At 43.2% G+C, this 24,735-nt stretch overlaps 1 protein-coding gene across 4 annotated transcripts in view; it reads left to right on the forward strand.

The window, feature by feature from the left end:
• RNF130 (ring finger protein 130) overlaps positions 1 to 24,735 on the forward strand; it is a 183,523-nt gene that overhangs the window by 114,481 nt on the left and 44,307 nt on the right. For 2 of the 4 annotated variants that reach the window (XM_027969274.2, XM_042250854.1), the window contains 4 exons: positions 8,747 to 8,843; positions 10,325 to 10,529; positions 13,687 to 13,780; positions 24,032 to 24,221. In XM_027969274.2, the coding sequence (XP_027825075.1) occupies positions 8,747 to 8,843; positions 10,325 to 10,529; positions 13,687 to 13,780; positions 24,032 to 24,047 (412 nt within the window). In that variant the 3' untranslated portion in view covers positions 24,048 to 24,221. Of the gene's footprint in view, positions 1 to 8,746; positions 8,844 to 10,324; positions 10,530 to 13,686; positions 13,781 to 24,031; positions 24,222 to 24,735 lie in introns of those variants that run through there. The other 2 variants (XM_027969275.2, XM_042250853.1) reach the window with 2 other exon arrangements.

A 24,735-nucleotide genomic window follows, 5' to 3' on the forward strand; every position in this document is an offset into this window, starting at 1 on the left:
AACAGAAATAATACAGAAGGACATCTTTATGCTGGCCCTGCCATTTCTGAGTCTTGCGGCCCTGGCAGCTCTACTGCAGACTTCAGCAAGAACTGACTGCAGACCCTCTCTAGTTAAGAGAGAAATGGCTGGGGTGCATCAGTAGCCTAAAAGCAGTGAGGTCAAGAATTTTGATTTCTGTGATTTCTGTGGGTTTCAGATCTAGGACTGGTCCTCTCCTTCTCAGATCAAGGGTTGATCACTAGTCCCTCCAGTAAAGCCTCAGCAGTGTCCACTTGGTACTTGGTACCAGAACTCTGCAATGGCAGGTGGCTTCTTTACCACTAGGCCGCATGGCAGAAAGTGAAGAGGAACTAAAGAACCTCTTAATAACGGTTAAGGAGGAAAGTGAAAGAGCCACCTTAAGACTAAATATTAAATTAGGATCATGGCATCCGGCTCCATTACTGTATGGCAAATAGAAAAGGAGAAGATGTAAGTCATGACAGATTTCCTCTTCTTGGGCTCCAGAATCACTGCAGATGGTGACTGCAGCCATGAAATCAGAAGACTATTGCTTCTTGGCAGGAAAGTGATGACAAACCGAGACAGTGTGTTGAAAAGCAGGGATATTACTCTGCCGACAGGAGTCCATAGAGTCAAGCTTATGGTCTTCCCAGTGGTCAGGTATGGTTGTGAAAGCTGGACCGTAAAGAAGGCAGAACACCAAAGAATTTATGCCTTTGAAGTGTAGTGCTAGAAAAGACTCCTAGAAGTTCCTTGGACAGCGAGAAAATCAAACCAGTCAATCTTAAGGTAGATCAGTCCTGAATATTCACTGGAAAGACTGATCCTAACGGTGAAGCTTCAATATTTTGGTCATCTGATGCACGCAGACAACTCATTGGGAAAGTCCCTGATGCTAGGAAAGATCGAGGGCAGGAGACGAGAGCATCAGAGGATGACGTGGTTGGATGGCATCACCGATGCAGTGAACATGAACTTGGGAAAACTTCAGGAGATGGTGAGAGACAGGGAGGCGTGGCATGCTGCAGTTCATGGGGTCACAAAGAGTCAGACATGAGTGGGCAACTGAGCAACAACCAGAACTCTAGGGCTTGGGTTAAGCCTTTGACTGGCCTTGGCTGTGTGAAGCGGGGGGCTGCTACGTGCTGTGTGCCCGCCCCAGGTCAGGCACTCTGCTCTGTGCAGTTTGCATCCGCTCTCTCCCCGCTGTCCAGTGAGGTGTGGGGAAGCCAGTAGTGGAGCTTCCGGGGTCAGGGTCACTCGACTCAGAAATGCCAGCGCTGGTATAAAAATGGCCTTCTGCATTATTCCTACTCTTTACAGAGGGCCGCATGCCTCCCTCAGAAAGGAGGATGTTCACCTGCACTCTGGCGCCCCCAAAGAGCGTGTGGATTTCTCCCATGGTGCTATGCCACGCTCGGGAGTATGAAACATTAAGATACACAGTCTGAGCACTGATTGGAAAAAATACCAAGTCACCTACCGAGAAGCCTAAAATCAAAAGTCTTCTCCCCTTCTCATTGAAAACTCATTCACATATCTCTTACCTTCTAATAATATGGAACACGTGAATGAATAAAATAATCAGTAGCAGTTGTCTCTGTGAGGCTACTGGTGTTAATTTATTTATTCACAAAGTTATACATTTTGAATCCAGAGAGATCTGGGTTTCTTTAAATAATAACTTACGAATAATTCCATATATGGAAACGGAAAAACCAAGATTCTGGAAGTCACGTCATTTAGTTTACATATTAAGGAAACCCTATAAAACTAAATGTCAGCTGTCCTGTAGAAAATTAAATTATCTAATTATAGTTTTTCAGATCTAAAACCTTGAAGCTAAAGGAAATACACATACAAACACAGTTGACCCCTGTACAACGCAGGTTTGAATTGCACCAGTTGACTTATTTCAGTAGTAAATACTGTAGTAATAGGTGATCAGCTGATGGTTGAATGTGCAGAACCGTGAGTACACAAAAAAAGAAAGTGGAAGTGCTAGTCACTCAGTGGTGTATGACTCTGCAGCCCCTTGGACTGTAGCCCGCCAGGCTCCTCTCTCTGTGGGATTTCACAGGAGTGGATAGCCATTCCCTTGTCCAGGGGATCTTCCCAACCCAGGGATCGAACCTGGGTTTCCTGCATTGCAGACAGATTCTTTACCATCTGAGCCAGCGGGGAAGCCCACGAATTCAGAGGGCTGACTGTAAGGTTATAAGATTTTCAACTTGAGTGGGCGTCGGCACCCTAACCACTGCCCCTCCACATTTGTTCAAGGATCAGCTGTACACATCAGGGGAAACGGTAGTGGGTACTTTATAAAGCATAATCAGCTCTTACTTGCTTTTAAAAACTGTTTTTACCTTGCACAGATATCTTTTGAAACTGGAATAGCCAGGAAGAAGTCAAGTCTTTGCAGATTCTCTGTCTTTCTGTCTCAGTCCAGGGGCCCCTAGGACTGTCTGGGACCTAAGAATGAAGGCTTCCAAAGCTGTTAATGGTAATTAGTAAGGTGACAGTGTTTTCCTCAGGGGAGCCTCAGCTGAAGCTAGCCTGTGCTGGGAAATTTGTTCCGTATTCTTTCTGTCCTTCAAGAATTGGCTTTTCTAGAGTCTCATTCCTGGTTCTCTTGTTTCCTTCCAAAGGTCAAGAATCAATGGGGAGCTTTCAGAAATACATACTGAGGGGAGCCCCAGGCTTGTTTGTTTTTATTAGGTACCAGGGGTGACTCTGATGCTGCAGAGCCATGCCATCTATTGAAATGTGGAGCTGTGCTTGACCTTAGAAATTTCTTAGAATTTGACCTACCACCAAAGGAAGGGATCTCAACTTCTGTATTTGTTGTCTGCTTTCGAGTATTAGAATTGGACAAACAGCGTTTTTTTTGCACCCATGATTAAGACATTGCTCACAGGGTTGTCTTTTGTTCGTGGACCATTGTCTAGATGACACTTCCCCTTTTACTTTGAAGCTAGCTGTAGCTTTCTCTGTGTTGCACAGCCGGCTCAGCAGAACATTTCCTCTGACTGAGCTGGGGACAATAGCATGATTCTGAGGTGTAGTAAAAACTAACTTTGCAATCAAGCAACATTTTGTGTGACCCAAGTTGACCGTTTTTTACCTAGAGCAAGGTCTTTCCACCCGGGCACTGTTGACATTCGGGACCAGACATTTCTTCATTGGGCAGGCTTGAGGGGCTCCCCCTGCATTGCGAGTTACTTAGCAGTATCTTTGGCTCCACTTAGTAGGTGCCAGTAACACCCCCCACATATGGCCATTGACAACCACAAATGCCTCCAGTTGAGGACGCCTAACCTAGAGAATGGCTCCACACAAATACTCATCTTTATTCCACATCTTCTCCAAGCCTCTGTTTTCCCATGGATCCCTCTCAAGTACCTTTGAATTAACAACTCTTGTGTGCTTCTTGCTCTGGTCTCTCTCCCTCAGATACTCTGCCTTCCCTCTGTAGTCTTTGGGTCATTAAAACGGGTCTGATGTGTGACTCGGCTGTGTCTTCCTTCAGCTCTGGTTGCCGGACAGCTCTGGTGCCTGGAAGGCTAGCTGGGCCTGGAGCACTGCCCAGAGCCCCTCTTTCCCCTGGCCATCTCTCCCTTCTCCTCACGCAGCACATCCAGGGGTATCTATTCTCCTTAAACATCTTCACTCACCCCTTTATTCCTCACTCTCATCAGATAACTTCACCGTTACCTTCACAGAAACCAATGGCTGTTAGTTGAAATTCTCCTGGCTTACTGATCCTAAGCCTTCACGCGCACCTGCCTCCACACCCACCCTTGCAACCTTGCCTCCCGTCAGGACAGAGGACCGCCTCCTTGGTTCTAACATGCTTTTTCAACCTGGGCCTCTGTGTGCCAACACCTTCCCATCCTTGAGACCTAGCTCTGTTGACTCTTTGCTCCCTCCAGTTCTTGTTCTTTCTGTCTCTGCCCACCAGCATTTCATCACGCTCAAGCATTTCCTCTCCAGTTTGTATAACTCTCTTTCAAACCCAACTCTGAAGCTGTGCCACCCTACCGCTTCTCCCTTTTATAGCCAGATTCTGAAAATCAGCTGCATTCACTGTCTCTTCCCAAGTAAGGCAGGAAGAAAGTACAGGTGCCTTTATGTCTGTTTGTCCTTCCTTTTAACATACCTACCCCAAGACTGAACTAAAACTTTCTGCAGAGAGCAAACCTCTCGTGGATTGCTGCTTCTTGCTGCATGGCCTTTACTCTTTACCTTTGTCGCATTAATTTCCTGAGGACAGATGGCAGTCAGCACCACACTGGGACCTCCTCCTTGTGTCAGCTGATCAGTCAGCCGTCCTCTGGATGTTAGCCAACACATCTTAGAAACTGGAAAACTGACCCCCTGTTTTGCACCTCTTCTATTTAAATATTAAACCACAAAATTTTTAGTGGTTAAAAACACTTTTCAGAAGTAGAGTGCTGCAGCTCGGCTCATTGTATGTCTAAGATGCCACCTCGGAAGCTAAAGTGGGTCAGTCAGCTGGCGGCTGGCAGAGGCACTGTTGTGATGCCCCCTCCTCAGAGGGAAAGCCTATTTAAACAGTGTCTCCTGCCAGTCCTAGTTCGGGGAAAAGAGGAGTTCCTGTCTCTGACCTTTAGTAATCCTGGATCCTTTTATATTTGCCAGGTTCTTGCACGGCACCAAGAGGCTGCAGAGCTGTGAAAACAACTCGCCTTCAATGTAGATGCCTCACCCCACCCCCAGCCATTGTTCTGATCACTCTAGCTTACAGTGCCTTGGGAAGTAGGAGAGTGGGAAGGCATTGTGTTTTAATGTTACTGGTTTTGTTCCCTTTCTGTTCTATACTTCCACATATCCCAAAGTATTTCTGTATCCCAGCGTATCTCTAATAGGAATAAAGGACTTTTCTGAAGCTCTGATACACTTGTCCTTTACGCGTTTCACTGTTCCTCAACGCATCACCCGCTTTCCATCCGTGTACACCGCTCAGCCCTAAGTGTGTTGGGCCCTTTTCTGTGTTTATGTGCGTTTTTATTATTCGGGTCTTTTTAGAACAGTGGGAAGGGGTTCTTTCCAGGTCTGACTGGCCCCACGTGCCCCTCTGAGGTGTCTGTGGATGCCTTTCATACATCTCCAAGCCTGTAAGAGGTCACTCTGGCACAAGTGTGCAGAGACCCAAGGCACGCTGAAGTGTTCTGACCATGTAGCAGGAGTTGGGTGGAATATTGGCATTACTTTGCCTGGTTGTATGTTTAATAATACCTTTTATTTGCATATCGTTGGTGCCTTTTCTAAGTTTTTCACTTACTGCTCCAAACAGCCTCACGAGTTAGATGGCAGGCAGCCTTCCCCACTGTGCTTCTCCCCCGCAGCGTTCAGATGAGACAGCTGGTAGTCAGAAAGTGCTGTTTGTCACAGCTCAGGCTGTCGTAGGGGCAGAACTTTGCCCAGGAGGAAGGGAAGGCCATGTGGAGTTTGGTTAACAGCAGACCCGAGGAGACAGAAGCAAGAGGTCAAGAAAACAGGTGACGAAGAAGAGATGGGCAAATACAGGGCAGCCCTTCACCACAGAGCTGTCAGTGGCCCGAGGGAGAGTGATGGGCTGGTGTCAGGAGGGCCAGCAGGTGAAGAGAGGTGTGCTGTGGGAATGAGACTGATGCTTTCTGAGCCAGCTGCAGGAGCTAGACTGTTGAAATCCTGGAAAGAGCGTGGCTGGAGGAAGAAGTTTGGGAGGGAGGGAGGAAGGGGCAGCTTGCTGGCTGGGGTGGGGACTGAGGGTGGGAAAGCCATAGGGTGGGCAGATAGCCTAAAGGAAAAGGGTTTTTTATGGAGAAAAAAAAAAAAAACAAAAAAACTTTCTGATTTTGAGTTAGCTAAGGAAGAGAGGCTTTCTTTCCCAGCTTGTCCCTGGTGAACTTGGTCTTTGTTTCCCTTCATTACAGTGCTCCACAGGGAACCAGACACTTTCTTTTAGATCAGCAAACCTACAAGGGAACACTTAAGGACCCTGACATAAGAAAAATCCGTTTAGAACTAAGGTTAAAGGGACAGAGAACACTCAACTTACACAGCTTTAAAAATTATGGGATTAAACCATTTTGTTCGTTCCAAATAACCAGTAATAGAAAAGAAAAGCTAGGTAATAAGAAAAGAGGAAAGCAGAAACACTGGTAAGAAGGGAAGGTAAAAACCAGCAGTGCTGGCTTAAACCAGGATTTCCACAGAGAACTGGTTCAGGTCAGCTCCCCAACACCACAGCGGCTGCACCAGAGGTCACACAACCTTCTCTTCTGTCACCTGCCAACTGGGCCAAGTCCACTGTCCACACTGCATCGAACTGGCTGAGAGCACCTTCCCAGCCCTCTATCTCTGCCAACGCTGACAAAACCCTCATTGGTCCATAGACCTCCCAGAAACATTGCCAAATAAAGGCAGATGCACCCTTGCAGTGAGGAGGAGCTGTCATTCATGTAAGACCTAAAGGGGTCTGTATCTGAAGAAAGGACTGGAGGCCTTGTTCTTATCTTTCTTAGGCCAGCCACAGCCAACACCGTTCACAGCTGCTGGGGAATAGTCCCCACCTCTGAGAATACCCTCAGTGGAATTCTGGGGCAAGCCTTTATCTCCCTTTCAGAGTACACTCTAGATGCAAGGAAGAGTAAACAGATGTGACAGTGTGTTATGTATACTGAGTTTAGGCCTTGCCTCTGGTTTGATGACTTTCACCTCTTAAGTGAAAACCCTCAGGGGTAATGAGGTTCTGATCCATTGTGTAAGTTTCAGACTGTGTGTGCTTAGTCACTCAGGCGTGTCTGACTGTTTGCGACCCCATGGACTGTAGCCCACCAAGCTCCTCTGTCCATGGGATTCTTCAGGCAAGAATACTGGAGTGGGTTGCCAAGCCCTCCCACAGGGGAGACTCGCAACCCAGGGATGGAACTGGCGTCTCTTATGTCTCCCACACTGGCAGGCGGGTCCTTTACTGCTAGCACCACCGTTTAGTTGCCAATATCTTCATTCTTGGGCTTCTCAGGTGACTAAGTGGGTAGAGAAGCTGCTTGTCATGCAGGAGATGTGGGCAGAGTCGGACACGACTGAGCATGCACGCACATCTTGATTCTTCCCCCAAAAAGTGGGCACAAGGCTATCAAGGGATGATCGGTTATTTGGGTTGAAACTGTAAGCATGAATGTTTCTTCCAAATCCCAGTTAAAACAGTGAGTTTTCTAAATCTCGTACGTTTTTAAATCAAAGCTGCGTTTTAAAACAGGTATATATATTTTGAAAAGGTATACGTAACTACTTATAAGCTAATATATAAATTACAAATTAACAACATTTAAAAAGCATATGATGGTTCAACTTGACATCTTTCTCAGAATTTCTTTCATGTTATCCCGAGACTGTGATGAGCCCGGAACGCCTGTCCTGGCCCCTGTCTCTGCCCCTGCCCCTGCCCCATTGGCCAGGACTCTGGGGCTTCCTTGTGGCCTCATTTCAGGTTCTCGGAGCTACCACAGGGAGGTACAGGAGCTTGAGAAATGATTTCAACAGCTCCCTCACTGTCTTTTCTCCTTTCCATAGGACACAGGCAACTTCTTCAAGAATGCAAAGCCCTCCATGACTTATTTCCAGTCACAAGGATGTGACTGTCCACTCTCTGGAATAAAAATCACCCATCCTGTCTCCCTTCAACATTTCAGCTAAAAACTGCTGGTTAAATGTTATCTGATTTCTGAGCACAGCTCATCCCTAAAAATAGTCCCAACTACCCTGTAACTTTACAAGCATTTAACTTGGGTTGCTTAGAAGTCTTTTTTTTTTTTTTTTTAAATTTCATTTACTAATTTTTTTGTTTTTACCTTTGGTTTATTTTTTTTAATTGGAGGAAAATTGCTTTTACAGTGTTGTGTTGGTTTCTGCTATACAACAACATAAATCAGCCATAATCAGACAGACATCACCTCCCTCTTGAGCATCCCTGCCCTCCCCCCTCCCCACCCATCTAGGTACTCACAGAGTGCCAGGCTGGGCTCCCTGTCTATCTGTTTTACAAGAACTCTTTAAATGATGTTTTAAACAACATTTAAACAGAAGTCCATGAAACTAATTATATAGAATTTAAACTCCTTGTTAATATTTAACAAGGTTAGTACTAACCTGGTTAGTACTTCCCTGGTGGCTCAGACAGTAAAGCATCTGTCTACCGTGCGGGAGACCCAGGTTCGATCCCTGGGTCGGGAAGATTCCCTGGAGAAGGAAATGGCAAACCACTCCAGTACTATTGCCTGGAAAATCCCATGGACAGAGGCGCCTGGTAGGCTACAGTCCGTGGGGTCGCAAAAGAGTCGGACACGACTGAGCGACTTCATTTCACTTTACTTCACTTAGTATTTTTTGAAATTCTGTTTTTCTGCTTTAGATATTGGAAACAACTGATTTATAAGATACAGTTATCTTGATTCTTAGTAAATTTCCTACTTTTCCTCAAATCTTTGTTTGGAATTTGGTGGAATAAAACCACACAGCCAAATACTACTTATCAGTTCTCATTATACAGTGCTATTAACATACGAGATTGGGTTTAGGAGATTTTCTGCCAGTTCTGTTCTAGTACATCCCCAGTATTTGTCTCTTGGGACCAAACAGACTAACTAAAAATTTCATTTATTTACATTTTGACCTAAGAGTTTTTCAGGATATAATTTGTGATATAATTCTCCCTTTTTTTTGTTTTTAATAGGCATGTTTTCCACAAATCCTGCGTGGATCCCTGGCTTAGTGAACATTGTACCTGTCCTATGTGCAAACTTAATATTTTGAAGGCCCTGGGCATTGTGGTATGTTTCCTATTTTGTTGATGCTTCTGTGTCGTTTTACCTCTAAGCATAACATAACATAGGCTTTCTCTGCCAGATAGTCTTGTGGGTCCAATACTACATTTTTCCCACATCAAAGTCCAGCCCCCATCAGAGAACCCATGGAAGAGCAGCTGAAGAACTGTGCCAGTCTGCTTTAAAGCATGCTTCTGTTGGTGGTAGGTGTATGACAAGGAACTCAGGTAGAAAGAAGGATGTGATTTTCCTGTATTCCAGTATCTTTTTTTTTTTTTTTTTTTTTAAGGAGTAGAATGCGGATTTTTAACTGTAGTTCAGCAGTAAATTTTTTTTTTCCAGTAGTAATTTTTTCTGCATTCAACATGGCGTAAAACCGTGTCATTACTTATGTCTCTCCTCTTGAATTTGGCTTTGCTCTCCTAGATGTTGGTAATTGCAGTCAGTGAGGGTAGGCAGTGCCAGCCCTGAGCTGATCTCTGACAGCTGGGTAGGGGCTTCGGTTGGGTGCCAGCCACATAGAGCGCTTCAGCCATAGCCAGGTGAGCCAGCGTTGACTACCTGAGGACCTTGGAGTTCTTTCAAGAGTGATTGAATAATCTCCATATAGTGAAGAAAGTTTATGTTGACCCAACAGATGAATTCCTCATTTTAGCCTTGCAGATCTGAATAATCCTATTTAAAATATGCTATCAGATGACATTTTAGGAGCAATCCAGTTAGGTAGTAGTGCCCCGTTTATCCTCCCATCTTCAAAGATCATGTCAGTGATTTGTAGTTTCCTTACCTCTTAACTTGACACTGCCCTAGATAATCCCTTCTGATGAGGGCCGTCCTTGAGACTGTCTGGCAGCGTCCCTGGCCTTCCATATCCACTGTTTAGTGGATGATAGTAGCCTTTAGCCCCACAGCACTCTATTCCTCTCTCAGCATTAGATGCTTAAATTTTGAAACAGGTTTTTTTAGACTCAGAAGACTTTTCAGTGTTGATCTACTCTTGGTTGTATGCTTTCTTTATGTTTAAAAGGTGAAATATATTTAAAGCCTGACTAGCAAATAGATGAGGTGTTAAAGAACAGTTAATAGGGTGAAAGGGATATTGTATGTTATCTGTGTTAACACATGCACCAAAGTGATACTGCACTGTCAACTTTATAATAATAATGATAATAATAATAATGAATCTCTTTGCCTGCGAGCCATGTTCACAAAAAGTTGTCCTTTATAAAGATGAAGTATCCAGTTTTCTCAGTTCTACAGTGGATTTTGGCTTTCCTTTGTATCATTTTGGGGAATAAATCATCTGTTTCTTTTAAATAAAAACTCTTGAACAAGAATGGAAAGTGTAAATGGGGGCGGGGGAGAAATAAGAGGAAATCACATGGAAAAAACTGATAAAATCTTTTCAACAGGATGTCAAGCATTTAGAATTTGAAAAAAGGATCTGTTAATCTTACAAGCACTTTTAACCTGGAAATATTTTGCAGCCAAATTTACCGTGTACTGATAATGTAGCATTTGATATGGAAAGGCTCACCAGAACCCAAGCAGTTAACCGAAGATCGGCCCTAGGTGAGCTCGCCAGCGACAACTCCCTTGGCCTCGAGCCACTTCGCACTTCGGGGATCTCGCCTCTTCCTCAGGATGGCGAGCTCACTCCTCGAACAGGAGAGATCAACATCGCAGTAACAAGTAAGTGGGCCCTGTGCCCGGGGCGTGGGACTGGCTTGCCGCTGATATTTGACGTGTGGTGAAGAGTTGAGGCGATCGGCCACCGGGGCCAGTGACTTTAAAAAGTCTGTAACTGAGAAAGTCGTGGGTGCTTTTGTTAAAACAGATATTTATAATCATGGAACTTGTGTGTCTGTATGTCACTGATGATTATAGCTGCCATTTGACGAGCAGTTGACCAGAGGTCTGTCTCACTAGCTGCTCATCAGCCTGTTTTGAAGTGGTGGTGTTGCACGCGGGGGTGAGAGGTGGGGCGCCCGCCGCGCCGCAGGTCCTGTGTAACTGAGCCCCAGTGCTCTCTACTTTCTGCTGCAGGAAACAGTGAAACACTCAGCCAGAATCTGAGCCTAAAACTCACAACTTTAAGAACAGTTGAGATAGCCAGCTGCTGCTCACTGTAGTTTGCACTTTTATGAAATTTGGCATCTTGATATAATTGTACAAGAGGTGTGAGAAAAGCCATAAGATAATCTACTTTCAAAAAATGTTCTGGGCTAGTTATGAATGTCATGATTGTTGAAATGTTGACAAGAAAAAAAAAAATGCTCTGAGTGCTTTGATGGCCTTACCAAAGTATGAGTGGGCTGGCAGGCGTGTGAGTGGACATTCACCCTGTAACAAGCCAGCTGTTTCCAGTCCATCCTTTGTGTTAGTCTCTTCTAACAACCTTTCACCCCATCTTCCTCATCACCACTCTGGTGCTGCCTTTTTCCGTATATGCTGTGCTTGCCTATAGCTTCAAGCCCTAACCCTAATGGGACTCCTCTCAACTTCTGGGAGTCAGTAAAATGGATAGAACTATTACAAAAAGACTTTTCCCTTAAGAAGTAAGACTTGGGTGGTCTATTCAGTTGATTTATACATGTTTTTAGCCAGCCAAAAATTGTTAGGAAATGATTTTGCAGGTTTTATTCTCATTTGTTTAAACTCAAGGAGAGTTCGTTAAGTTATAGAATCAGTAAAACTATTATTTGGTACATTTTGGCTAATTTCTTACCATTTCCCAGTGGTTTGTTTTAACAGCATTGCATGTTTTCCTGTTTTGACATTTAGGTTTTATGGGCTAGATTTTTTTTAAATGATGTAATAATAATAAAGGAGACAAAGGTTGCCTGTTTATTAATGAGTTATTGGTAGGTCTTTCATTGATCAACATTTATTGAGCACCTACTACTATATTAAGTAATTATCACATTATATTTTATAAGAAATATCCTTTCAAAATCTTACATTTTGATGATAAAAATATTACTTCATGTGTCAAATTAATCACCTTTAGCAAATGTGTACATGTTAAAATGGAATTCATGTGGTTAAATTAGACCGAAGCTGCTTCTCCATTAAGCCCCAAGCTCTGCAGCGCCATAGTAACTGCAGCGCGTTCAGCCAGCATCCACTGTTTGCAAGGCACTGTGCTAAATACACACTGGGGAGGGCAGAGGTGGCCGAGACCCTGACGCAGTGGATCGGTGCTAAAGTACCTCTGGCCTATCGGGTGTTGTTGTGATGGTGTTTACCTCTTCTGGTTACTTATTTTTATAACTGAAATGCCATGCATGTCTGGATGCTATATTCAACATTGGAAACATAGATGTAATTGAAGTTAGTCTGCTTATCATGTATAAAAAAGTCTTAAGAAGAAAAAAATAAAGAATGCTATATTAAGCTTCTTGAAATTGACGACCAGCATCTCTTAATTTTCTTTAAATGCCAGTATATATTTTTTCTAATTTAAAATATAAGGGGTTAAAAATGGTGGATTTTGCATGGGTTCTTGAATGTTTATTATTTTGCCTTAAAGAAAAAACCTTATAAATTCACTCTGTTGATGAAGAATTTGTATTCCAAGAAGCAGTGGCTGCACTGTTATCTAAAAAGAAAGAGCTTGCTGTGCATTTTAATGATGTAAACCAAGATGGGCAGAGAAATGCTTATAGAACAATTCAGCATCCTGGAATCCTGAAGAACAATTCTTCTTAACCTTTTGAAGCTCACCACCTTTAAAATTCTATGAAAGTATAATAACTTCTTCTAGAAGAATTAGTGGGCGCACACGGTGTTGCATAGCTGTAGGATCCATGGAAAGCAGATTAGAGACACCCGTGTTACATATAGCTTTCACATATAAACATTTGGCATTCCAAGTGTAAATTTCTTCTCTCTGCATTATTGCAATAGTATAGGGAATTTCACTGTGTAAAACTTTGTTAAACCAGTCCTAGTTTGTGTATACTTTAGGAAATATTTTATAGTTAAAACTTTTTAGGAAGTCAGATTGATTCTCAGGTTGTTTTTATGGTTCTCAGTAAATACTGTTTTTGAAATATTACCTTGATGATACAGAGTTTGAAAAGTCAAGGGAAAATATTAACTGATTTCCTAGATCTAGAAAGAGACTAGATAAAAAACCTTTAGAGTTCTGTGTACCGGAGGTTTTCATCTCTTTGATGGGCCAAGTCTCTTGTGAACAACCTTCCCTTTCTACTTCTGCTTAATAAAGCCTCAGCAGCCACTGCTGCTTCTTAGTGGTGGAGTTGTGAAGGGTAGTCCTCTTCTTTGCAGGAGACACCAATAAGATGTCCTTTTTAAAAAAGACTTTTAAGTAAAGCCACTCATAGACAAAAAGAATGCCATGGAGAACTGCTTGGAGTCCCCACGGGACCTTTGGGGCCCACTGCTCCATCTTTCTAAGCCTTTCTGTAGGAGTGAGTGGCACAAGCCTGCAGAAGTGACAGGTGAAGAAAAGGTTATAAGTATGGCTAGTCCGCTTCACTGTCATTTAAATTGACGAGTTTAAAAACCTGTGTCCATGTGCCATTTTATACACGTCTTTTCACTGCACACGTTTTGGTGGCCACCCCTCACAGACCTCAGGACCTTAACTGGAAGAAGTGTCTGGGCCATGCTTTCCTTTCTCCCGTGCAGCTTTCGCCACTACTCCACTAACCTTCTGCACTTGGTAGCTCTCTGGCAAACCTCCTCCTGCTTCACTTCCTTGTGCCAGTCTTGGCTTACACCTTCGCTGACGTCTGCTTCGTTGCATTTGAGGGAAATGTTGACATCGATTTGACTTAAGTCTTCTCCCCAGAGTGATTTCCTCCCTTTCCTTTGTCAACAGAAGAATGGTTTATTATTGCCAGTTTTGGTCTCCTCAGTGCCCTCACACTCTGCTACATGATCATCAGAGCCACAGCTAGCTTGAATGCTAATGAGTAAGTAACAAATTGTTTTTTGGATTGCATGTGCCAAATGACCCCAAGAAAATATGTCATTTTCGTAAAGATCATGAGAATTGGCTTCCACCAATTTCATACTGATCCTGATGGGATCATACCTAACAAAACATTTTATTTCACAAACAGTAACACTGATTGGGAGTTCACTTTGTTCGCTTTAGAGAAGATCTCGGGGCTTTCATCAGCCGCAAGGTTAGAATAAATCAACGATGGAACAAATGCCAAGAAAAGCAGCACAGTTGCAGTATGTAGAGAATCCCCACATCCTGATCGTTGATGGGGTTAGCCCCGCGGGATGAGCCTCACGTGCTCGTCAAACTTTACCTGGAGTTTTATATACTAGCTTTCGGTGGAGAACTGGCACCCTGGCCTATGGTCACAGGAACATGGATATTTAACCTGCAAGAAAGAAGCAATCGAAAATATCTGTGACTTCTAAATGTTAGAAAGACGATCAGGAAAAAAAAAATAAGCATAGACTGTATTTTCACAGGACAAAATGAAGACGAGGTTACAGACAGGCAAAATTTCACCTTGGTAAAAGGAAGAACATCTGTCAGCAAGCTACTTACCAGTGAGATTGTTTGCTGTCGGGGTAGGGAGTGCCCTGGACCAGGGATGCAGGCAGAAGCTGCATTTTACTTGTCAGAGCTGTTGGATGGAAAATTTGGGCTGGATAACTGTTGAGGTCCACTTTGATCCAGTGGTTTTCCAAAAGTAGCTTTCCATGGGGGTAGCTTCTTTCCATGGGGGTGGCTTTATTTGTTTTGCATTAAATTTGGGGCATTTACTTTAGGATATTATTCAGTCCTTTCTTTTAAGCAATATTCATGAAAACTAATTCAAGATGAAAGCATCCCTGGAACACTGCCGAAATTTGAACTTGAATTGGTGGAGTTCCTGTGCTCTCTGTATTCTGTTATGTCCTGGCACTTTAGTTGAGTAGTAACAACCAACCACGCTCATGTAATTGATTTCATTAAATGCTCATAGCCCAACTGTAGAAACAATGGGCAAGAAACTTCCATTTCCAATGACATGATCTTATTACTTCTAACCTGATCTTTTGGCTAGATACTTACAAGAAGTACCCTTTGGCATTCTTGACATATTACATATTGAGAGGATGTCATGACCACTTGGCAGTCTTCAGTCTTCAGATGAGTAGTCTCAACCTCAGCCAGCAGGTCACCAGCTGGCTGCTTCTGTTGGGCCCACCTGATGCACTTTTACTTCAACATAGCACAGTGTTAATAGCTCAGACTCTAGAGTCACACATACCTGGATATGGCTACCTGCTCCTCCGTATTTTTCTTGTGAGACCTAGATAATATTTTTCTGAAGTTCATTTTAGTCATCCATAAAACAAGAATAATGGTAGGAGTACATCATAGGATTGTTGTAAGAATTAGCATATAAGTGCTTAGCACAGTGCCTCGTACATAACAAGTGCTCAATAAATGTTAGCCAAAACAGTTCCTCTGAGATTCTTTCAAAGTTTTATGAATAAGATGGCCATCTGTCTTTATCACTTGGCAAATGCATTTAATTTTCTTCCATGAAATAGAATACTGAATCATAAGAGCTCACGAGTGCCTGTAATCAACTCTCAGTTTGGAGGGAAATATTTATTTCTCCTGTAGTCACCTCTTTTGCTTATTCCCATACCAACCCATCAGACAAGATGATAATGTAAGCCCATTTCTTAAAATTTCTCAAATGAGCAAAAACCAATCACAGCAAGTAGCTGCACACTGGGCACTTTTAGGGAATTGTTAAGTAATTTAATAGTCACCTTGCTGCCACCCAGAATTGGCCAGGTGCTCAGTTCATGGTTTAGATATTTTAGAGAATACTCAATAGACATGTTACCCGTTGTAAGTTAGAGTTCCATTCATAAATGCATGCATGACTCAGAATCTGAGTCATAGACCTTAGATCCATGTCTTAGTCCATCCCTTCTCCCATTAGCCTTTGTAGAGGGTTGTTAGTACAGTTATTCATTTGACTATTATTTCTATGTCTTAGTCAAAACCACTCTGAATGACAGTTTCCATAATTCCATTTAGAGAAGTTGAGAGAGAGTGTGTGTGTGTGTGTGTGTGTGTGTGTACACACATATGGATGGGTAAAAGGATGGTGACCAAATTATTAATGGTGATTTTCTTAATTTAGTAAAATTTTGGATGATGTTTTTCTCTCCTATATGCTTTTATGTGTTAACTTTCTGTAACAGTACTTAGTTTTTTTAAGCCCATTTTAATTCTAGGGGATTGAAAAGAAATAATGGTTGGGAACTCCCCAGCAGCCCAGTGGTCAGGACTCCACACCTCCACTGCTGGGGGCCTGGGTTTGATTCCTTGTCTGGAAACTAAGATCCTACAAGCCATTCAGTGCAGCCAAAAATAAATAAATAAATGCCCACTCTGATTTAATGTCTCCTTCTCAAGAATATTGATGAAAAATTCCTGTGTGATTTTAATTCTGAAAAGTTTGTTTTAGCAAACAAATTTATAATTAATTCTTCGTTAATTCTTTGAAATATGTCTTATTTCCCATCCCAGTTTAACCAAAAAATTGCAGTCAAAATGAGATTGCCTTTTCAATTTAATTGCTCTGCTTCAGTTTTCTGGGTACCCTCCTCCGTTTCTAAGATGGTCTTCTATATGAGTAGATTCTGTATTTTCACATGTTAATGATTTGTCTGGATATTACTAGTAAATTCCACCTTATACCATCTACCTACTATTACAGTTTACTTTTCTGACAGTGTTACACTGAACTTGTGTACTGTGATGTCAGTAAGACTGACCCAGTCTAGCCACTGGTGAGACCCTGTGAGCAAGATCAAGCAGTGAGCAAGATCTGTGGCCAGATACAAAAGCAGGGCTGTGGAACCCAGCCCTGGTCCAGGCCTCCATGGGTCATGGATTGCTGCTCACCTGGGGTTGAAAGCACTCTGCCTCCCTCACCACAGTCTGCAAGTTCACCCAGGGCTTGACAATAGTGACTTAACTTAAGTTAATCAAAAGTCCATGTATCTGGGAGCACCACCTTCTACTGTGATGAAATACTGTATAAGTACTCAATCGTGACTAATTGTGCTTTACTTTTCTAATACCATAAACAGATCTAGTGAATTTTGAAACTTGACAAATATAAACAGGATAGTAGTCAAAGAAGCAAATAAATGCATGGTAAATGTATTTTTATATATTAGCTTCCCAAACATTTGTTGTGCCTGAGTAAGGCTCTGAGGAGGCCTTACAAATAGCTGAGAAAAGAAGAGGAGTGAAAGGCAAGGGAGAAAAGGAAAGATATACCCATTTGAATGCAGAGTTCCAAAGAAGAGCAGGAAGAGATAAGAAAGCTATCTTAAGTGAACAATGCAAAGAAATAGAGGAAAGCAGTAGAATGGGAAAGACTAGAGATCTCTTCAAGATAATTAGAGATACCAAAGGAATATTTCATGCAGAGATGGACACAGTACAGAACGGAAATGATATAAACCTAACAGAAGCAGAAGATACGAAGACAAAGTGGCAGGAATATACAGAAGAATTATACAAAAAAGATCTTCATGACCCAGATAACCATGGTGGTGTGATCACTCACCTAGAGCCAGACATCGTGGAGTATGAGGTCAAGTGGGCCTTAGGAAGCATCACTAAAAACAAAGCTAGTTAGAGGTGTTGGAATTCCAGCTGAGCTACTTCAGATCCTAAAAAAAGATGCTATTAAAGTGCTACACTCAACATGCTAGCAAATTTGGAAAAATTTGAAAAACTCAGCTGTGGCCGCAGGACTGGAAAGGGTCAGTTTTCATTCCAATCCCAAAGAAACGCAGTGCCAAAAAATGTTCAGATTACTGCACAATTGCACTCATTTCACATGCTAGCAAGCTCAAAATCCTTCAAGATAGACTTCAACAATACATGAACCGAGAACTTGAAGATGTACAAGTTGGATTTAGAAAAGGCAAAGGAACCAGAGATCAAATTGCCAACATCCATTGGATCATAGAGAAAGCAAGGGAATTCTAGAAAAACTTATGCTTCATCGACTACACTAAAGCCTTTTGACGGTGTAGATCACAACAAACAGTGGAAAATTCGTAAAGAGATGAGAATACCAGACCACCTTACCTGCCTCCTGAGAAACCTGTATGCAGGTCAAGAAGCAACAGTTAGAACCAGACATGAAGCGATGAACTGGTTCAGATTGGGAAAGGAGTATGTCTACTGTCACCTTGCTTATTTGACTTCTATGCAGAGGACATCATGGGAAATGCTGGACTGGATGAATCACAAGCTGGAATCAAGATTTCTGGGAGAAGTGTCAACAGCCTCAGATATGCAGATGACACCACTCTAATGGCAGAAAGCAAAGAAGAGCTAAAGAGCCTCTTGATGAAGGTGAAAGAAGAGAGTGAAAAATCTAGCTTAACACTCAGCGTTCAAAAAACTAAGACTATGGTGTCTGGTCCCATCGCTTCATGGCAAATAGATAGGGAAAAATTGGAAACAGTGACAGATTTCATTTTCTTTGGCTCCAAAATCACTGAAATTAAAAAATGCTTGCTACTTGGAAGGAAAGCTATGACAAACCTAGACAGCATATTAAAAAGCATACGTCACTTTGCTGACAAAGGTCCCACATAGTCAAAGCTATGGTTTTTCCAGTAGTTATGTACAGATGTGAGAGGTGGACTATGAAGGCTGAGCACCGAAGAATTGATGCTTTCAAACTGTGATGCTGGAGAAGACTCTTGAGAGTCCCTTGGACTGCAAGGAGATCCAACCAGTCAATCCTAAAGGAAATCAACCCTGAATATTTATTGGAAGGACTAGTGCTGAAGCTAAAGCGCAAATGCTTTGGCCACCTGATACGAAGAGCAAATTCACTGGAAAAGATTCTGATGCTGGGAAAGACTGAGGACAGAAGGAGGAGGAGGGGACAGGATGAGATGGTTGGATGGCATCATCAACTCAATGGTCATGGGTTTGGGCAAGCTTCGGGAGATAGTGAAGGACAGGGAAGCCTGCCGTGCTGCAGTCCATGGGTTGCAAAAGTCAGACACAAGTGAGCAACTGAACAAGTTATATTGAACTTCAATTCCCAAAGTATGTTTTCTGCTATGTTTTGTTATTTAAGTAAACCTTCTTAAATCTCAACGTTTACCAGCTTATGTTTGCATAAATCTATTTTTCCCTCAACATAAGAAAAGTAAATATTTATTTGAAATGTTTTTATTTGAGGAATAAGTTATAAGATATGGATGATGTAGGAGAGATTTTGAGTTGACTGGGCGCTCAACTAGGTATTCTCTACAGCCCTTTCTTAGTTCCTGGATTCTGATGCATAGAAATCATGTTCTGAGATTTGCAAAGGGGTGTAGACTAGCATCTAAGATTCAGACAGTCTCGGCAAGAGGAAATGAATCTGCTGTGCTTGACTTGTTGAAAGAATTGGAGCAAATCTGAAATCCTGCAGCATGATCGAAGACCAAGAAGTCCTAGCTCTGCAGCAAGCCCACTGGGCGTCAGTGTTCTTTTCGAGCTGTCCTCCTCTGACTTGTAGTGGTGGAAATATATAGGCCAGGTCAGAGGAAGTGATGTTTCTGTTTTACTCTCTACTAAGAGTATTTCAGTATTTCTGAATTGTTTTGCTCAAGCTTTTTAAGAGGAACATTGACATATTTCAATATAAAAGTATCTGAAAACTTAATCATTTCATACTTTGGGGATATTTACCTTTGACTGCAGCCATGAAATTGAAAGACGCTTACTCCTTGGAAGAAAAGTTATGACCAACCTAGATAGCATATTCAAAAGCAGAGACATTACTTTGCCGACTAAGGTCCTCTAGTCAAGGCTGTGGTTTTTTCTGCAGTCATGTATGGATGTGAGAGTTGGACTGTGAAGAAGGCTGAGTGCCGAAGAATTGATGCTTTTGAACTGTGGTGTTGGAGAAGACTCTTGAGAGTCCCTTGGACTGCAAGGAGATCCAACCAGTCCATTCTGAGGGAGATCAGCCCTGGGATTTCTTTGGAGGGAATGATGCTAAAGCTGAAACTCTAGTACTTTGGCCACTTCATGTGAAGAGTTGACTCATTGGAAAAGACTGATGCTGGGAGGGATTGAGGGCAGGAGGAGAAGGGGACGACAGAGGATGAGATGGCTGGATGGCATCACTGACTCGATGGACGTGAGTCTGAGTGAACTCTGGGAGTTGGTGATGGACAGGGAGGCCTGGCGTGCTGCGATTCATGGGGTTGCAAAGAGTCGGACACGACTGTGCGAGTGAACTGAACTGAACCTTAGAAAAGAGGAGACTGAGGTGATGTAAGAGGTGTTATCAAATATTTGGGGGACTTTCAAAGGTGAGAACAGCTACTGTTTATTGTGTGCCTACCAAGATCTTACTCCTTTGTGGGACTCTGTTACTGCCCACATTGCCCCCAGTTAATACTTGTAATAGTCTCATGGTGACTAACCAGTGCCTGCAGAGGGTAATACTTCCTGTGTAGCTCTGGAGACATCTACAGGGAGGTAGGTTTCCATTTAATGTAAGGAAGAACTTCCTGCCAGTAAGAATTGTCCCTCCATGAAAATGAGCTCTCTTAAAAGCTAATGAGCTTGCCAGGAGTTGCTTATTCAGATGGAAACTACAAGGCAGGAGCTGTTTGGAGGCAGATCTTGAATCAGATTGGAGAAGGCAATGGCGCCCCACTCCAGTACTCTTGCCTGGAAAATCCCATGGATGGAGGAGCCTGGTAGGCTGCAGTCCATGGGGTCACAAACAGTCGGGCACAACTGAGCGACTTCACTTTCACTTTTCACTTTCATGCATTGGAGAAGGAAATGGCAACCTGGTCCAGTGTTCCTGCCTGGAGAATCCCAGGGACGGGGCAGCCTGGTGGGCTGCTGTCTCTGGGGTCGCACAGGGTCAGACACGACTGAAGTGACTTAGCAGCACCTGCAGCTTGAGTCAGACAGAAGTTCTAAGACTCCTAGTTCTCAGAGTTCCTCTTGAATTGTCTGTCCAAAATGATCCCTTCCTAGGAGAGATCAAAACCCAATGAGAGGGGTCTGGGTCTCAGCTGGCTATCCCTTATCGAATCTTTAGGGTCAAGCAGTGTTTTTAAAACTTTAAAATCATCTCCTACTGTAAGAAATACATTTTCTATTGTGACCCAGTGCTCCCACACGTATGACTGAAACAGAAGTTCTGCAGTTTTCCTTACTACGTACAGATCTTTTCTTCTCTGTGGTTTCTTATTGTTAATATGGGTCACAAACTCCTGCACTGATTTTATGATCCATTAATAGGTTGCAGCCTGCAGTTTGAGAAACACTGAGCTGAAGAATTTTGAATTTTTAGTTCTCAATCTAATAACTTCTTTTTTTTTTTTTTTTTTTTTTGACTATGCTAGGTCTTGGTTACTGTGTGCAGGCTTTCTCTAGTTGCAGCAAGCAGGGGCTGCTCTCTGACTGTGGTATACAGGCTGCTTCTTGCAGTGGCTTTTCTTGTTACAGAGCATAGGCTTTAGGGGGCCCAGGCTTCAGTAGTTGTGGCTCCCAGGCTCTAGAGCACAGGCTCAGTAGTTGAGGTGCGTAGACTTAGTTACGCGTGGACTCTTCCCAGCCTGGGGATCAAACCCGCATCCCCTGCATTGGTAGGCAGATTCTTTTTTTCTTTTTTAATTCTTTTATTTTGCTCTTCCCAGCATCACCTGAGATCTCCATTTTTTACATTGGAAAAGACCCTGTTGCTGGGAGGGATTGAGGGCAGGAGGAGAAGGGGACAACAGAGGATGAGATGGTTGGATGGCATCACCGACTCAGTGGACATGAGTTTGAGCAATCTCTGGGAGATAGTGAAGGACAGGGAAGCCTGGTGTGCTGCAGTCCATGGGGTTGCAAGGAGTTGGACACGACTTAGTGACTGAACAACAGCACCACATTCCTTTGATGCCAGGGTTGTGGATTCACTCGGCATTCTGAGCAGGCAGATTCTTAACCACTGGGCCATCTGGGAAGTCCTCAACCTAATAACTTGCTCACACTGGCACACATATCTGATTGTTTATTTTCCTGAGACAGCTTTTTTTGTAGGAATGTCAGCAAATACTTGTCCCCAGCCTCACTATGAATACCCTTCTTTCTTTTAGCATTTAGGTCTCCTTTTAGCCACAGTGAGCCTGAAATACGTACACAAAGGAGTAACCTGAGGCCCAGAGGGGCTGCGTGACCCCCAAGAAATGCCATGGGAGGAAGGGCCTGGGATTCCAGCCCAGTACTTCTGGTTCCAAGCCTTTACGCTGTTTTTCTTTGACTATTCCAGAGGGCCATTTAAGGGTTCCAGATAATATGGTTGAAAAGGATAAATTTGGTTTTGTAAAAACTTAGTGACAAAAAAGAAGATTAAAGCAGTAGAACCTTTGATTGGGTTTCTGTCTTGTCTTTGTCGGTCTTTTTATTTTTCAGAAGTGCCTTTAATGTTTGGCTTCATCGGGTTTTTTTTTAAATACTTACATGTGTTAGCCATTCAGTTGTGTCCAGCTCTTTGCGACTCCATGGACTGTAGCCCACCTGGCTCCTCTGTCCATGGAATTCTCCAGACAAGCATACTGGAGTGAGTTGCCATTCCCTTCTCCAGGGTATATTCCCAACCCAGGATTGAACCTGGGTCTCCCACATTGCAGGTAGATTCCTTACTGTCTGAACCACCAGGGAAGCCCCATAATTACTTAGAAAGGCAGCAAAAAAAAAGTAAGTTTAAAAATCTTGACTCACCCATTAAAAGTCCCTATGCCTACTGAGGAAATATTATAAAAACAGTGTGTCGTATTAAATATGAACTGTATTTAATGAACAAGTGTAGGGCCTCATTCACAGTTTCGTGAATGACCCCAACCCTGAGCCTTCCGTTGGTGAGGCACCATCTCCGCAGCCTGGGGCACCAGGCCTGCCCTGCAGGAGCCCTGGGCTGACGGGCTGCCCCGCTCCTGCAGCTGGTGCTGCGCCTGTGCCAGGGCAGTGTGGCATGAGTGCCACACGGACGCAGGGGCGCTCCCGCTCCGCCCCTGAGGGAGGCAGAAAGGCTTCCTGGAGGAAGTGACTTAGAACCCAGGCCAGGCAGCATTAAGACAGGTGAGGAAGAAGCTCAGCAGGTTCTGGGAGTTGTGCGGTTTGATGTGTCTGCTGTAGGTGATGGTGGAAGTCGGCAGACTATGGCATTTGGACTGTGGTGGTTTTCTGTTTTTTTGTGTTTCTGTTTTTTTGCAGTTTTTTTTTGTAACCAGCAGGTGGTGTCTAAGGCTTTTCAGTAAAAAGAAAATTGCTAATGACTGAGAAATTGCTTTGGCATGGTAGAGACAGAAAGCAAGAAGGTAGGTTAGGTAAAAATACGGAGCTGAAGGAGAAAGTCAGGACGACGGGGAAGAGATAAAACAGGAAATGCTAGAGAGCTGTATGATGACCCGAGAGTAAGTGATTTGGGTCCAGAGTGTGGATCTGGAGCTCAGCAGGCAGAAAAGAGAGCAGAATGGAAGACATGGTACATAGAAACCAGAGCAATGAACCAGACTCCAGAAGGGTTGAGCAAGCTAGAGCAGTCCCACACCGTCAGGCTGCAGAGGGACAGCATTAGCCTGAGGGTAATGAAGGAAGCTTCAGATGCCAGGTTCCTTCAGGCACCTGGTTTAGGAGGAGACACACACGCAAACACACAAAATACACGCACATTAAATCCGTGAGCTCCTGTAAGAAAGCCTTATAGCCCTGGGAGCCCATACTCCTCAAATCTTATTTCAGAATAAAGACAGACATGTTTGTTTGAGGTAGAAAGGGAGAGCGTATTTTGAAGACAGCAGCTACAGATCTCAGGGCCTTCAGCATGCAGAACACGCATTCAAACCAGGACACGTTGTGAACTGTATACTTGTCCCCACGTTTTTTAAACAAAACGCTATTAACCTGTACTTTCCCCTGCCTTCCTTTTGGAAGTACTAACACACTTTTAAGTGACTGAGCCGCTTAACCTCAGATCTGAAGCTGCTGAGTTCAGGAGCTTACTGGCTTGACTGGCTTGACCAAACTGCTCTGGGAAATACTTGGGGACAACCCAGCCCACCATTCAGTTAGAATTACTTTCTATTTTAAAAATTTGACAAATACCCTTTAACTAATTCTTGACCTCTCTTTTTCTCCTTTTATTCCATAGGGTAGAATGGTTTTGAAGAAAGAAAAACACTGCTTTCTGACTGATTGCCTTGAAGGAAAAAAGAACCTATTTTTGTGCATCATTTACCAATCATGCCACACAAGCATTTATTTTTAGTACATTTTATTTTTTCATAAAATTGCTAATGCCAAAGCTTTGTATTAAAATAAATAAATAATAAAATTAAAAAGCTGTGTTGTCGAGTATTATTCAACCACTTGTGTTTGGAAGGCTGATTGGGAGATCGCATACCCATTTCATCTGTGTATGTTTCAGAGACAGAAGGTGCTCATGCTCTCCAGGGGAGGAACAGCAATGCTATTTCTTTTGATATTTTTATGTTGGCTCCTGCAGTTTCCAGATAGGACCCAGGTGTGGGGACACCCTGCGTAGCGATGCCCCCTCGGGCCTTGAAATGAGTTTCTCCATTTTATTTTCTTCAAGACTGCCCCTCACTCTCTGATCCTTGCTTATTTGTTTACGGTTGATCTGCCTCCTCCAGCACGTCAGCTCCACAGCCACAGGGACATTCAACTGTGTCTCTTCCCACTGTATCCCTGGTACCTAGTAATGTGCTTCGCACATAGTAAGTGCTCAATAAATACTTGGTGAGATGAAAGGATGAGTGTACAAAAAATTCTCCGAAATCCATGCTGTTAGTAATAAATTGTATCTGTCCGAGATTTTTTGCCTGGTTTATGCAG

Source organism: Ovis aries, chromosome 5 (genome assembly GCF_016772045.2).
Source record: "Ovis aries strain OAR_USU_Benz2616 breed Rambouillet chromosome 5, ARS-UI_Ramb_v3.0, whole genome shotgun sequence".
NCBI lineage: Eukaryota > Metazoa > Chordata > Mammalia > Artiodactyla > Bovidae > Ovis > Ovis aries.